General features: G+C 35.8%; 1 protein-coding gene across 4 annotated transcripts in view; it reads right to left on the bottom strand.

The window, feature by feature from the left end:
• Positions 1-14197, bottom strand: part of COL11A1 (collagen type XI alpha 1 chain) — a 139770-nt gene that overhangs the window by 56764 nt on the left and 68809 nt on the right. For all 4 annotated transcript variants that reach the window (XM_080602393.1, XM_080602390.1, XM_080602391.1 and 1 more), the window contains 11 exons: positions 13779-13832; positions 13646-13690; positions 13154-13207; positions 12637-12681; positions 11677-11730; positions 9871-9915; positions 8228-8281; positions 8103-8147; positions 4382-4435; positions 3415-3522; positions 1181-1234 (listed from right to left, as the gene is read on the bottom strand). In XM_080602393.1, the coding sequence (XP_080458519.1) occupies positions 1181-1234; positions 3415-3522; positions 4382-4435; positions 8103-8147; positions 8228-8281; positions 9871-9915; positions 11677-11730; positions 12637-12681; positions 13154-13207; positions 13646-13690; positions 13779-13832 (612 nt within the window). The remainder of the gene's footprint in view (positions 1-1180; positions 1235-3414; positions 3523-4381; positions 4436-8102; positions 8148-8227; positions 8282-9870; positions 9916-11676; positions 11731-12636; positions 12682-13153; positions 13208-13645; positions 13691-13778; positions 13833-14197) is intronic.

Raw genomic sequence — 14197 nt, 5'->3', positions numbered from 1 at the left:
CTTAGACTTTTCGAAAGACAGTTCTCTAAAGGAGAGCAAAAAGAGACTGAAATCTGAGACATTTCAATTAAGAAGTAGGAGGGGAAAAACCCACGCTTGTCAAGGTGAATAGTCTCCATACGTACTTTCCATAGATGGTTTTGATATTTTTCATTAACACAAATGTGTTCAGTGAATAAGCATTCTTCAGATAGTTAATTTACTTGAGAGAAAAAGGCTATAATATAGTCAAGAGTCAGAAAAACCCTTTGCTTAGCCAGACAGGAAATTGTAGTTCTGCCAAAAAAATCGTATTTTCAAATTGGAAGATAAAAATACATCCCAAACTAGGAGAAAATTGAGGATTTTATTGCAGGTGATTGTTTGGTTGTGTGGAAGGGGTAAGAAATTCTTCTACTTGTGATATTGCTCTAGATGACTCGTCTTTCAGACAGTCTGGAGATGCAATGTCTCATGGCCTTATGTCAGGAATTGTCTGTAAAATTATGTTTTTATTCCATTTTTTCTTTCTCATTAATCTCAGAAAGAGACTTTGCAATTACTTTAGCATGCTCATTTCCTAAAGCTGTGTTAGGACAACCTTTTCAAAAACATGTTTCATAAAAATATGTTTCAAAAATATAAACCTTCAATTAAACCAGAAGCCATCTATTTTAACTTTTTTTTTTTTTTTCTGTTGCAATCAAACACAGAAGATAACTGAAGGATAGATATAGGCACATGAATAAAATAAGGGTTGGGTTTTGTCATGTTTGTCTTAACAAAAACAAAAGGAAAATGTAATGAAAATTGTAAATTGTATGTATGTTCCAAAGAAATATGGCTTACTCTGTGGAAGAAGCAGTAATGACACAAATGGAATCCTTGTACCACATGGAAAATTGACATCACCATCGGCATCCATTTCACGGTCAATACAATGCTTATTCTCTTTCAAACATAAAGGCAGTTCCTTCTTTCTCAACATCATCTAATGTATGCCAGCCTGATGCTGACACAAAACACAACTCATGAAAGGATGACAAAAGTTTGAAGGTAGCATATTTAATAGGAAAGTTAGTGTTCCTTGAAGATCCTGCCTTAGGGACCCAACATTTTAAAAGATTTTACTTCAGATCATGATTGTCAAGAAAGGAAATGTGAAAAACAGCATAAGATTTACAATTCATTTAAAGCGCACCTTTGGACCTTGTCTGCCTGGATATCCTGGCAATCCCGGCACACCAAGCTTACCCTGCAATAAAAACACAGTGTTAAATTTTAATTTATCATCCTCCTTAGTGGTTCAGCAAACCTTTATGGAAAGTATTTTTTCCACAACCTAGAGTGATGGCACTTTATAAAATATAATATTCAATGAAATCAATTTCTCGTTTTAACTATTAATCACCAGTGGGCTTAGTTCCTCAAATCTAAATAAAAATCCCACTCCAGTTAATGAGGTCAGCAAAGCCAGTACCTCTAAGATGTGGGGCTAAGGTCATTAAACTATTAATATTCTGTACGAAATCAGGGCATTGTTATATTGTAAATGAGAAGAAGTTCTTTTTACTTTATACTGTGTGATGGCTACATTGTTTTTCATAGTTTTTTTTTTTTTTTGTCCAAATAGGCATTTGAAGAATCAACCATTTTTTTTGAAAAAATCTAAGCTGTGTGACTATTTGTGACTATGATAAATCACACTCCACTGACTATTTGCTGATGATAGATTTATCAACAAACATGACCACTTTCCTATGTTCAAAAAGGACAACAGGACGAGCAGTCTGATCAACGCTGACATTACTGATTCCTAGAAATGAAATACAGTACCCCATGGAGTTGATCTCTTAAGATGTCTAGGGGATGATTGATGGTTTGCCACTTTCAAAGGTAGGGAAAGGGAAAGCAGTTTCAGTCTTTGAGAGATGGGAACTCTAGGGATGAATTTGAGTCTTCTAAACACAGACCATGTTCCAGGCTGTCACATTTTGGAGAAGATTTCAATGGAAAATATATGATTATACTATATAATATGGTACTCAGCAGTAACCTTAGATAATGGAAAAGAGGAAGCAGGTACCTGGATGCGGAAGGGAATTTGTGAAAATAAACATGCTTATTCTTAAAAAATAGAGCACATGAATAAAAATGTCCATTTTCATATTCATGTAAACCCACAGGTCTGGCTGGTACGTTATTAAAGAAGAATTCTTTCCTCAATTTACAAAAATAATTATAATGCTGCCACACTGTGCACTGTGCCACACTGAAACAAGTTGCATGCCATACAATGATTAAAATCTTTTGCAGCATGACACTGCAGCAAACCTTGCTAAATTCAGTGAAAATTTTGTGCCTCATTTTATGATTGAGCAAGGCTCAGTTGCCTAGGTTTTGAGTGTGGATATGGATGTTTTTTTAAGCTCCTTCCTGACATGTTGCTCATTCTTTTGACACTGTACTTGGCATTTCCTTGACTCAGACAATGCTGCCCTAACCTGCTTGGGAAAGCTTTCTTATCACAGGACCAGCTGAATGTAGAGAGTAAAAGACCACTGTAGTACTTTAATTACCAGGGAAGGGTAGTACCTTTGCATGAAACAAGTCATTGGAAATGAGAAGGGAATAGGACACTGATAGTTGCTGTTACAGGCACTTCCCTAATACTGTGAGGAAATCTAAGAATTCACAAATCTCTCTCTCTCACACTTTTTTGAAGGACAGTATACATATGTCTGAAATTTCTTTCTTGTTTTATTTTAATCATTCTTTCCCAGGTTTCCAAAATGGCACACTTTCTTTTCAGATGCTCTCACCCAGCGAAATATATATGAATTCCTCATCTTCCTTTCCTACTCTATATCCATCCCTAGTGTTTTTTGTTGAGGTTAGGATTCTACAGGGATTTTTACTTATCTGTGTGTTTGTTGCCTCCTGTATTTTATTTCCCTATCCTTTATTCAGTCTTCTCTTTAAATAGCACCTTTCACTTTTGCCAAGCTTGTTTGGGATTTCTATTGAGGATATGTTTTCTGTTTAAACCAATCTTAATGACACAATTTGCTTTCATATGACTGAATATTAGTTCACTCTCCTGCAGCACCTTTATTCCTCCTTTGTACCCAACTATTTCCTCTGAATCATATTTTTCGTAGTTGGTGTGCACTGTGTGTAATTTAGGACAAGAAATTTCCAGCCTTGTGTCAATGAGGTGTTACAATGTTGTTTTTTATACTTGCAAAAAATGATTCCCAATACCTGTTCAAATGTGAACTCCGGTGACCTGCTGTAGTAGTGTTTCATAAAAACTACTGTTAGATAGCCTAAGATCTTGCAGATCTGGATGTTTGTCTTCTTAGTGATGACAATCATGGGCTGCATCTATGTTATGAGGCAATGACATGTTTATGTTGATAACTGGCTACTGACCTTTTCCCCAGCGGGACCAGCAGCACCTGGGTCCCCAGATGGACCTGCTCGACCTTTTGGACCTTCTGGACCATCTTCTCCTCGTGGACCGGGCTGACCAACTTCTCCCTAAAATACAACACTATATAAATATGGAGCAATTGACTGTGTGCATATAGTAGCAAGACTACCTACAATTACTTGAAAATAAACGTTTATTAAACATAAACGGAGATTAGGAAAATACCACTACTTATGTTCATTATATAAACGCAAATGTATAAAGGCACCAAATATTACTTGCACAACTGTTAGAGGCCAGTGTCCTTGTCTGAAGAGAGCTCGTTCTGGAAATTGCATTCTTATTTTTACTTCACTAAATTCTTGTGAAGGCACTCTGACAATCCACATATGAAAAATTTTTGGATCTAAGAATTTTTATCGTTACCATCATCACAGTTATTTATATATACAGATTAACAGATACAAGCCACTAGCCTCTTGTGATAATTTTTTTTTAAACTTCTGAAACTCTTCCTATGAAAGGAAGTGTCCATCGTATAAAATAAAATAGGTACATTTGTATTATACATTATAATGTATTTGTATACATTGTATAAAATAAAGTACATTTTGCCAGAGATTTACTAGATACTAGGTTGGAATGGAAACCTCTAATTCTGCATAGATTAATCTTCCTCAGGCAAATAGTGGAGGATCTTGGAATCTTGAAAAAGAGACTCCCTAGGAAGAGGCTTAGTGCAAATGATATCCAAAATTGACACTTTTCCTCTTTATAACTGTGCCATTGTTAATTCAGAAGAACTAGATCTGTGGCTTATATTTGTGCATGCACAAGGAATAGGAACAACGTAAGCTAAAAGCTTTTACTTTATTTTCAGTGTAAATTTACTTGTTCCCTTCAGTGATCATTTCAAAATAATATTTACACATTTTAAGATCCTAAGGGACATGAATAAATGCTTACCCGATCACCTTTAAGGCCCATGTCACCTTTAAATCCTGGGAAACCATCTTCACCCTAAAGAGGGCAGAAATAAATGCAATAAGACTTTTAGTAATAAAGAGCTGTTTTTGTTGTTGCTGTTTGTTTTCTGCAGACAAAATAAGAGAATACATTTACTACAGATTCAAATAATTTGCTTAGATAGAGTGAGAACATAAGAAAATTCTAATATGGCTATTCCAATGTTAGAGAGAGTACATAAGTACATTATACAAAATGACTTTTTAGTTTGAAAATTCCTAATAGCAGCTGTTTAAAGCTGTTTAAAACTTTTTGAAAGGTTTTTTAAAGACAGACAAAATAATTCTTCAGTTTTATCATGAATTATCTTATAAAATCATTTCTTAACTCCTAAACATTTTTGGATTACCACCCTTTTTAATAAGGCCATCGATTTAATTAAATAAAAAAAATGGTGACAAATTATTCAGTGTTTTTCTTTTCAATAGCAGAACCTCCCTTTTAATTAACTTTTCTTTTAGACGTGTCTTAATAGTGTCATGAAAGGAATCAAAGAATTGGCTGGTAATGGAATCTTAATTAAAAATTAAGACATATTAATGGTCGTAACCACTAAAAGAAGAAGTAGTCTCTATACAGTTGTTGGGTGTCTGGCAACACAGCCCTGCCTACTCTCATTGGCTGATGTAATGGAAAGAAAGTGGATAAAACAATGGACATTAAGACTGAATTTATATACAGTGGCAAAACTAGGTGAACATTATTTTTTATTCTTAATGTGAATTACTTATTTACTGCCTAATAAGGTCTGGCAGAGAATTTACTCCGGGTATTTTAATAGGTCCCCACAATGAAGTATAAGCAGACAGTACTTGTACAAGTTTAATTTATACCTGTATGAGTTATTTCAGATACAAACAGAAATCTCCAGAGTTGTTCAGTTTAGTTGTGCACAACTTAGCCTAGCATATTTGATCAGCTTTTAGTTCAGTCCTCCTTAATTTAACTCATCATACAGCCATTGCTCCAATATCATGGGATCATAGAACGGTTTGGGTTGGAAGGGACATTAAAGACCATCTAGTTCCACCCCCAACCCTGCCATGGGCAGGGACACCTCCCACTGGACCATACCAGGTTGCCCAAAGCTCCATCCAACCTGACCTTGAACACTTCCAGGGATGAGGCATCCACAACCTCCATGGGCAACCTGTTCCAGTGCCTCACCAACCCCACAGTGAAGAATTTCTTCCTCACTTCTAATCTAAACCTACCTTTTAGCCAGACAACAAAAGATTACTGACAGTGCCTTTTTATCTGATGTTCAGTTATTATCCTGGGAGCAAAGTTCTTTGTGATGAATGAGCATTTAGTAAAATGTTTTACTGTTTTTTTATACAATGAAGTAATATTGCTGACTTTGAATCTGAGTAACATTTGGACTGTCAATAAAGCCAGGAAAGTGCAATATCGTGATCCAAATGTTATTGAAATAAACAAACAAGAAAGGCTTTGTATTTCATCCTCATTTCAAAAAAGTGTAATGCATTTTGTGCTCCTGGGCCCAGAATATTTTTCTGGGCCCAGGAGCACAAAATATTTTTGTCTTCTCCTTGGTCAGGGAGACTCAATTGTGAAAGCTTGCAAGGCTAAAGCCAGAAGTAGCCATGCAGAATGCAATAAATAACCCTAGAAAGAGGTATTTAGATTTAAAATAGATTTGCTGTGGTGATAAACAGCTCAAAATAGGTGGTGAGATATTAATATTATAAATAAACAAACAAACAAAAAAACATACACTAGCAAATCTACTTTCTCAAAAGTATGTGTTCATGAAAAAAAAAAAAGATACCCCATCATGAGTCACTGAAAAAAAAAAGAGACTAAAAACATTCTACAAGCAGGTTTCATGTGCTTTGTAGATGGTGAAAATAATCTTTACAAGGTCATCCTAAATTGCATAAATTAAAACTCTAGGATGGTCCTTCTCAAAATTTACTGAGAGGTGAAAAAGAGTGTAGAACGTGAAAAAAAATCTTCAGTTGTAAAAGCTGCTCCCAGTTATGGCCATGGACAGTACTAATTATATGAGAACACTTTGCAGCATATCAGTGAGAAATGACCATCTTCCAACCGCTGACCAAATGGCTGCCAAATGAACTGAAACTCTTCATCTTTCACAGTGAGGTTCCAGCCATTGAGATGTACATAGGTTGATTTTACTCCGTGTAGGAGGAGAGAACTGAATGCTCTGTTTCTTCATTATTGTTAACACACACACACACAAAAAAAAAAGCTAAAGAGTTCCAGTCACATCTACTGATCATAAAGAGATGGACCTCCTCTGATATCCCTGGGGCCATTTAAGACCTACAGAAGCTTTCCTGACTGATCAGTTTATTTATTTCTGTCTCTTACAATACTTTCTGATGAGTAATAATATCTGAGTAAATTCAGTAAAAAAAAGCCTCTGTGTAACTGCCATTTACAGCATTGTGAGAACCATCTATGAAATAATTTGTGCAACCTTTTGAGGCGTTCAGGCGAGTTCAATGTCTTACTGCAATTGTGAGATCAATTTTTAGGAACACATGAATGTAGTGGAGATTATGCTAATCAGCACTCATTGATACACATACATATATATGCACACATCTATTTAGCTTATTTGTATGTGAGTCCTGTATTTTTTCCTAGCTGGTTTTTAATCAATCAGTAAGGTACAAGTTGCTTTTTTCAAGTGTCTAGTCTCCATAGGTATTAAACACGCTCCTCTTTTTTAGATTAGATTTAATAAGCAACTCTAAAATGAGCATGCAGGCTGGACAAACTGTGGTGCAGGAAAGCCTGAAAATGTACAGTATCTCTTGGCATCTGAGCCTGAAAGACAGATCTCTCGTGTTCAGATCAAGAGTTTTTGGCAAGAGTTAGTTTTCTGATTTAGAAATATAGTTATAAATATATACACAATAGCCACAAGGTAAATTTGCCTGTGAGCACAGGAGGTATGACTGATGGTGTCTGTTATGTCACTGATTCTGAGGGCTGAGGAAATTGGGAATTTAAACTCTATACTGGCTGTAGTTTCAGCCACTTCAGGCCATCAGAAGTCAGTAGAGATGGCAGCACCGGGTGTTTACTATAGTAGGTGCGTTTGCTCTGTGTAAAGAAGTAATGGTATCAGGGAGATGTAAAAGCTTTCTTCACACTTATATATCTGCATTTGATTGGGGCTGTCGATCAATAAGGCAAAGACCTTGGTCAAAAATACCTGGAACCTAGAAAGCTTTTGGAAAATTTGGGTACAAAATATTTAAAATCTAGCATACAGCCGTATCAAACAGTTAGAATGACACTGTTGTTACCACAAATCTCTCTAACAAGCTTCTCAGCATCCACATCTATATAAATAACATCTATCAATAAGGCAGAGAATCTCTAATTTTGTACTTAAAAGCAGCTTAGAGAGAAATCATTTAAACTGGTGCCAAGAGGATCCAAACCCATTTTAACAACTGAATATTTTATATTTATATTGTACCAGCATAAATAATCATAGAGGTCACTGATTTATGAACTGGGCTTGGTATGTCCTTAGGCTGAGGCAAAAATAAACCCACTGCTGCAAGAGAAAACACACAGCAGTGAAGGAGACAGAAAACACTGCAGTGAAGTAAAGAACAGAAGAAGAGAAAGGAATTATGAGTTGTCATAGATTTACCTTTTCACCTTTGGATCCCTTGAGTCCACGGACACCATCAGCTCCCTAAAGATAGAATATAAAGAATTACCCACATGTATATAATCAAAAAGGGCTGGGGGAGGAATCCAGCAATTAAATCTTACCTTTACACCCCTAGGACCTGGATAGCCAATTGGACCCTGAGGACCTGGAGGCCCCTAAAATAGATCGGAGCAAAGAACCTTTGTTTGTACAGTAGTTGGTTAACAAGTACTTCTCAGCCTAATCCTTGTTCTTTCACTATACTGCAGCAGTCGTGTGTGAGACACCAAAATAACACTGGGTTGATAGACTTTTCAGGCTGCCTGACATAAAGAAAAGTCACGTCATCACAAAGTAGTCTTCAATATCAATATAAAACTATTAATAGATTTATGAACTTGGTTCTACTTGTATATTTGGGAAATTTCTATCCACAACACAAATAGTCTGAAACAATGGTAATTTGAGAATGTGCAAAAAAAAACCAACAAACAAACCAATCACCACCACCACCACAAAAAAGATGCCGATTAGACAGCTAATGGTGTCTTACTGGACAAAATCTATATTTTAATTATGATGATGGCAAGTCAAAAGTACAAACCAAAATAATAATAATAATAAAAATCATGTTGTCTGGAAAAAAAAAAAAAAGCTTACAAACCTGACAATTAGAAGGCTCACAGTACTTAATAATATTGACTGGTATTTGGATGTTGTTAATTACTGTTTGCTGAGTATTTAAAAGATGCTTAATTTGGATACTATGCAATTGCTGGTGGCGTCTAAAGGAACTGAGTTCTTTAAGCTATGAAAGCAAGGAAGCTTGGAAATGTTCAGATCTGCCTGAGGCTGAGCTGCTTTGTTGATTCTTTGATGTTGGAGATGGACACACAGCACGGTCTTCCCCTAATAATAAGGTCTTCTGCTTTCCAACTGTGTCTTTTCACACACAAAAAAAATTAGGCCCTTAATGTCTCTGAGAAATAACAGTTCTTTGCAAATTTGGTTGAAATTTATCAGCAAATTCAAAAGGTATAAGGAAGAACTGACATGGTCGTATATATATATATATATATATATATATATATACACACACACTTTCAAAACATAAATGATTTGTGTAAGCTTTATTTTCTTAAGAAATGGAGATAAAATCTAGAAGGCTGTAGCAAACAGCATTCTGGACAAAAATTAATATGCTAGTGTCAGTGGAACTGTACTTTCTGAAATGTCCTATTCATTCATTCATCCTGTCTATCTAGAATAGGTATCCTGTTATTACTGTCATTGAAATCAGTACTGCAACTAAAATCAGCTTTACAGAGCCCCAAGACTCTTTGATGCTTCATTACATTAAAGGAATTACTTCTCACTGCCACTGACTTTAAGGTAGCCTAAAAAAAAATATAGTTTATATGCACGCATTTTTAAATTTCCAAAAAACAAGGGTCTGAAGAGTCCTAGCAGCTACTGTACACTACAGAATTGTAAAGTCAAACTATTTACAAGTTATCCATGTGACATGTAAGCAACTTCTATTGATTACCATTCTGTCAACTCCATAATCAGTTCTACTTTAAAAGAGTAATGTCTATGCTCATATTAGTAATCTCCTTTAGAATATAGTTAATATGTTTGCACACAGATATTCTGCATGTGTCATGGGTTTTCTGTTATCTTCTTGAATAGTTCTTTGAGTAACAGGTGTACCATAAACCAGAAAAAATGCTATGTAAATAAACAGAAAAGTTTTGAAACTCACCAATGCACCTTTCTCTCCAGACTGACCCTCTTTGCCAGGATGCCCCTAGTTTAAAAGAAATGTATCTGGTTTGGAAAATAATCATTTTGGCAAATGACATTTCATTATAAAAACACAGTTATTTAAACACTTGAATTTCAAGTCACTAAACACAGTTTCAATATTTCTTATCTGGAAAAGCTGGAAAATAGTTAACATGATTTTTTAGCAATATTGTGATCACTCCTTTTGTCTAGTTAATGTTTCAAGAGGCTTTTAATGCAAGACACATTCAAATTTGATTCTGAAACAAGTAAGGTGATTAATACTAAAGCATGAACGTATTCCTAAAACACTTTTAAAAAGTTATGGGAATTATTGCAGAAGCCAATAGAAGGTTGATCTACTTTTAACATTCTATGCTACTTTCAATGTCTTTGCTTTAAATTGTGACTTGTTTTTAACATAAAATGTTTATTTCTTGGGAATCCTTTTTCTATCTATGTTGATTGGTCTTATTAGAAGAGAATAGTAAATCTCTTGTTTTGCCAGATGTGCTCCCAAATAATACGTAGCTATTAACTAAAACCATTCATGTCTTAGTCTTGTTTACATCCCATAATGTTTTTGGTGTGTCAAATATGATATGATTTTGATGTGGCTGCTAATCTTATATAACAAATCCCTATTGCTTATATTCAATTTACTGGTTTGGAAAACAGTTTAACGTATGTAGTATATTAAAAGAATCATAAAATAAAAAGTATTCGATACCTGCTTAGCACTGATTTTTAATTTTCCTTTAAAAAGTTTGTCTTACTAACATTGAATATTTGTTATTTGTTTTTTAAAGCATACATGTGTCAATGGTTTAATCCACATCTCCTTGAAGATACTTTTTTGTGCACAAAATTTCATATCCTCATCCAGTAGCAGAGGTCTCAATAACATTAAATAACTCAAGAACTGCTGCTGTTTCTGAGCACATTTGTATCCCTGTAGATTTCTAATAATTCTGGTATAATATACCACTTCTAACAATGTCTGTCCTTCAAAATAGAATGACATCTCCTTACATAGAAGTGAAGTGAAAAGAAATAACATAGCAAGAATTTACCTATCTTCTGAAAAAATGCCTTTGAGCTTTCAACTGATTAACACAGATATAGGATCAGATACAAAGCTCACAGCCATCACGAAGGTACTGCTCATTTCCTTCAATCACAAGTATAATTCTATGGTTGTAAAGAGGTGTGTCATTTAGAATGGACTTAGTTTAACCTACCTCCCTTGCATTTCCTTGGAACAAACCTACTTGTTCATGAATGAGATAATTTTGGGTAGGTGTATCAAGTATTGCTGTGATGGAGTTAATTTTCTTCATAGCTGTCCATATGGAGTTGTGTTTTGGATTTGTGGCTAAAACAGTGTTGAGAACACACCAGTCTTTTGACTATTGCTGAGCAATGCATGCACAGCATGGGAGATTTCACTTTTTACCGCTCAGCCCCCAGCAAGTAGGCTTGTGGTGGGCAAGAAACTGGTGGGTGACACAGATGGAATAGCTGTTCTGAACTGGCCAAATCTCACCATCAGGGACCACATTTTAAAAGCCCACAGCCATCTTTAGCAGCAGCCGCAAAAAAATAATTCTAAAAGTTTTAGTAGTACAAACAATACAGTGTTTAGATGCATTTTATAATGCTGTTGCCAACTAGGATTACTGGTCCTCTTATTCTATATTTTCTTTTTGCAACACAGATATTGTTATATATTATTTGGTAGGACTATTTAGACATTCAAGGGATGAAATATTCAGTTACTTACAGGAGGTCCATCGGAACCAGGAAGGCCAGGCAGGCCAGGCTTGCCTTGAGGTCCCTAAATGCAGTAAAAGAGACACATCTTAAGATTGATAGTGAACATTCTATCATTTGCTAGGATGATAGATGATCATTCTAGTTGAGGACTGAAGTTAGGCAACCAGCAAACTAATGTAGGTCATTTTAGTATTTCAATCTCTTTTAAAACAGCTGGCAAATCCACCCTAGATGTAGAGTAGCTAAAGAAAAGGTGGAGAGTAACCGAGATGTAGAGTAAAAGACGTAGAATAGCTAAGGAAAAGAAAAACAGTCAAGGAAAAAAGGAAAACAAAATCCATATTCAATACATTTATAATTATAAGAGCAAAGGATATAAAATGTAGTTACACCTAAAATCAAAGAAGAATCAAGCAAAAAGGGGAGAAAAGTAAAGCTAGTTTAGAATTCAACAGTGACTTTTTTGAAATTGACAGAAGACATATTTCAAAGTACAGACACATGTACAAGCAGATCAGGAAAAAAAATACATGAAGTGACACTACGGCTATGCCAATTACACCAGAGTTATGTCAAAATATAATCCTTGTAAAATGAGAGCAGAATCAACCATTAGTAGATAAAAAACTTTGTTATAAAAAAGAGCAATAAAAATAATTTTCACAGCTTGCTGTGAAATTAATCGACACACAAGTATACAATGTTTAATAATGTAGATAGGGTTCTGAATCTAATGAAGGAAACAATAACCCAAAATAAAGGGAGGAAATTATGCTTCTGAAAAAGTATAAATGAGAGGAAAGCCAGGTCTCCACTGGTTATTTATTTACTTGATGATTTCAGGAAGATTTACTCATTTTGAGATCTTAGGTTACTATGCTTTAAAACACAGCAAAGACCTTAAGCACTTAAGCAAGATTGTCGCACAGAACTGACTGCGAAATACCAGAATAATGCTGTAACTTACTTTTTCTCCAGGAGGTCCAATAGGACCTTGCGGACCAGGAAGCCCCTATTAAAAAGAAACTAGTGTGAGAAACCAGGGAGAACAATATACATACATTCACCCTACTAAAGGTCCCTCATTAATCTGTTTAAACACACTGGCAAATATGTGACTTTTTTTTTTTTTTTTTTTTCCCTTACCAGTTATATCAGGAGTTTTGTGTGAGCCTTTTGCACAAGCCACTATTCTGGCAGCAGGTCTGTAACAAGATCCTATTCAGAACCCTCCTCCAGGTGTGGCCATTCCTGCTGCATTCCAGGAACACTGAATGAATCATTTTTCTCCTGAACAAAAAATCCCTCTGAAAGCTTACTTGAAAACTCTGCTCTCACCGCCCTAGGCACACATGCATAATTATTTATAAAATCCTTCAAGCTTTATCAGTTTTGCACATGAAAAGCTAGCTTTGCACTAATTTCATTTATTAAACGTTTGCTGCAAGTCACATCGTACATTTTGAGAGTTATTTTACACTTACTTGTGGGCCTGGGATTCCTTGCTGACCAGGAGGTCCTGGCTCCCCTTGAGGACCCTATCATGCAAAAAAAATATCAAGGCATTAGGTTTGCTTTTCTGCACTACAGATCCTCATTGTCAGGACTAAAGGAATACAAACTCATCTTTGTTCCTCCCTCTTAAAACTCTACCACCAACTTTCTATCCAGTATGATTTTTTTTTCATGCTAATGAATATCATGGTCTTTACTTTAAAAGAGACTAACAGTCCACACATAGGGCCTAAGCACTGGAGTCCATGGTGCTAAAGGAGCTTGAGAGAATGCTTGGTTAGGTCTTTTGGCTGAAGACTAAGCAATAGAATATTCTCTTTTCAGTGTAAGATCATGAAGCATCTGAATGGGATAACAGAAAAGTTTAATAAAATGGAGGGGATGGCACTGGCAGGGACGAGGGAATATAGAAAGGATTTTTAGCATTCGCTCCCTTTTTAATTCCCAATTTATTTACTCACCATGTTTCCTTTTGGGCCCGAAGGTCCATCAACACCTGCAATGCCCTACAACAAATGATAAAAACACAAGCAACTTTCAGTGGACTTTCATTTTTCTTCCAGAAATTGCAAATATAAAACACATCCTACGTACAGGTTGTCCAGGGGGGCCAGGTGTACCTCTGGGGCCCAGTAATCCCCGTGGACCCTGTAAAGAGAAGAAATACTTATTAACACCTGCATGAATATTTCTGAACAAGGAGAGCCCCAGGAGCAGGACTGGGTGAGTTCTATGCCAAAGAGCAGGAATGATAATGGGATGGCAGCATAGGGCCACGGGAAGAAAGGAAAAAAATCACTGATAACAAATTCTCCTACAGTCTGTTTTATGCCTGAACAGAACGTCACTGGAAGGGCAAGCTTTGATTCAGCCAGTTGTGTGGTCATTTCAGAGAAAGGTAGGAAATAACTGTTTCTACTTCCTGGTACAGAACATTGGCACAGTATCTTCCACTGAAGTTTCAGCTGTGTCTTGACCTGAAGGTTTGACCTGAATTGTAGCATACATGTTTG

The sequence above is a fragment of the Anser brachyrhynchus genome (genome assembly GCF_964034855.1).
Source record: "Anser brachyrhynchus genome assembly, chromosome: 8".
NCBI classification, from domain to species: domain Eukaryota; kingdom Metazoa; phylum Chordata; class Aves; order Anseriformes; family Anatidae; genus Anser; species Anser brachyrhynchus.
This window is presented reverse-complemented; position numbering and strand designations above follow the sequence as displayed.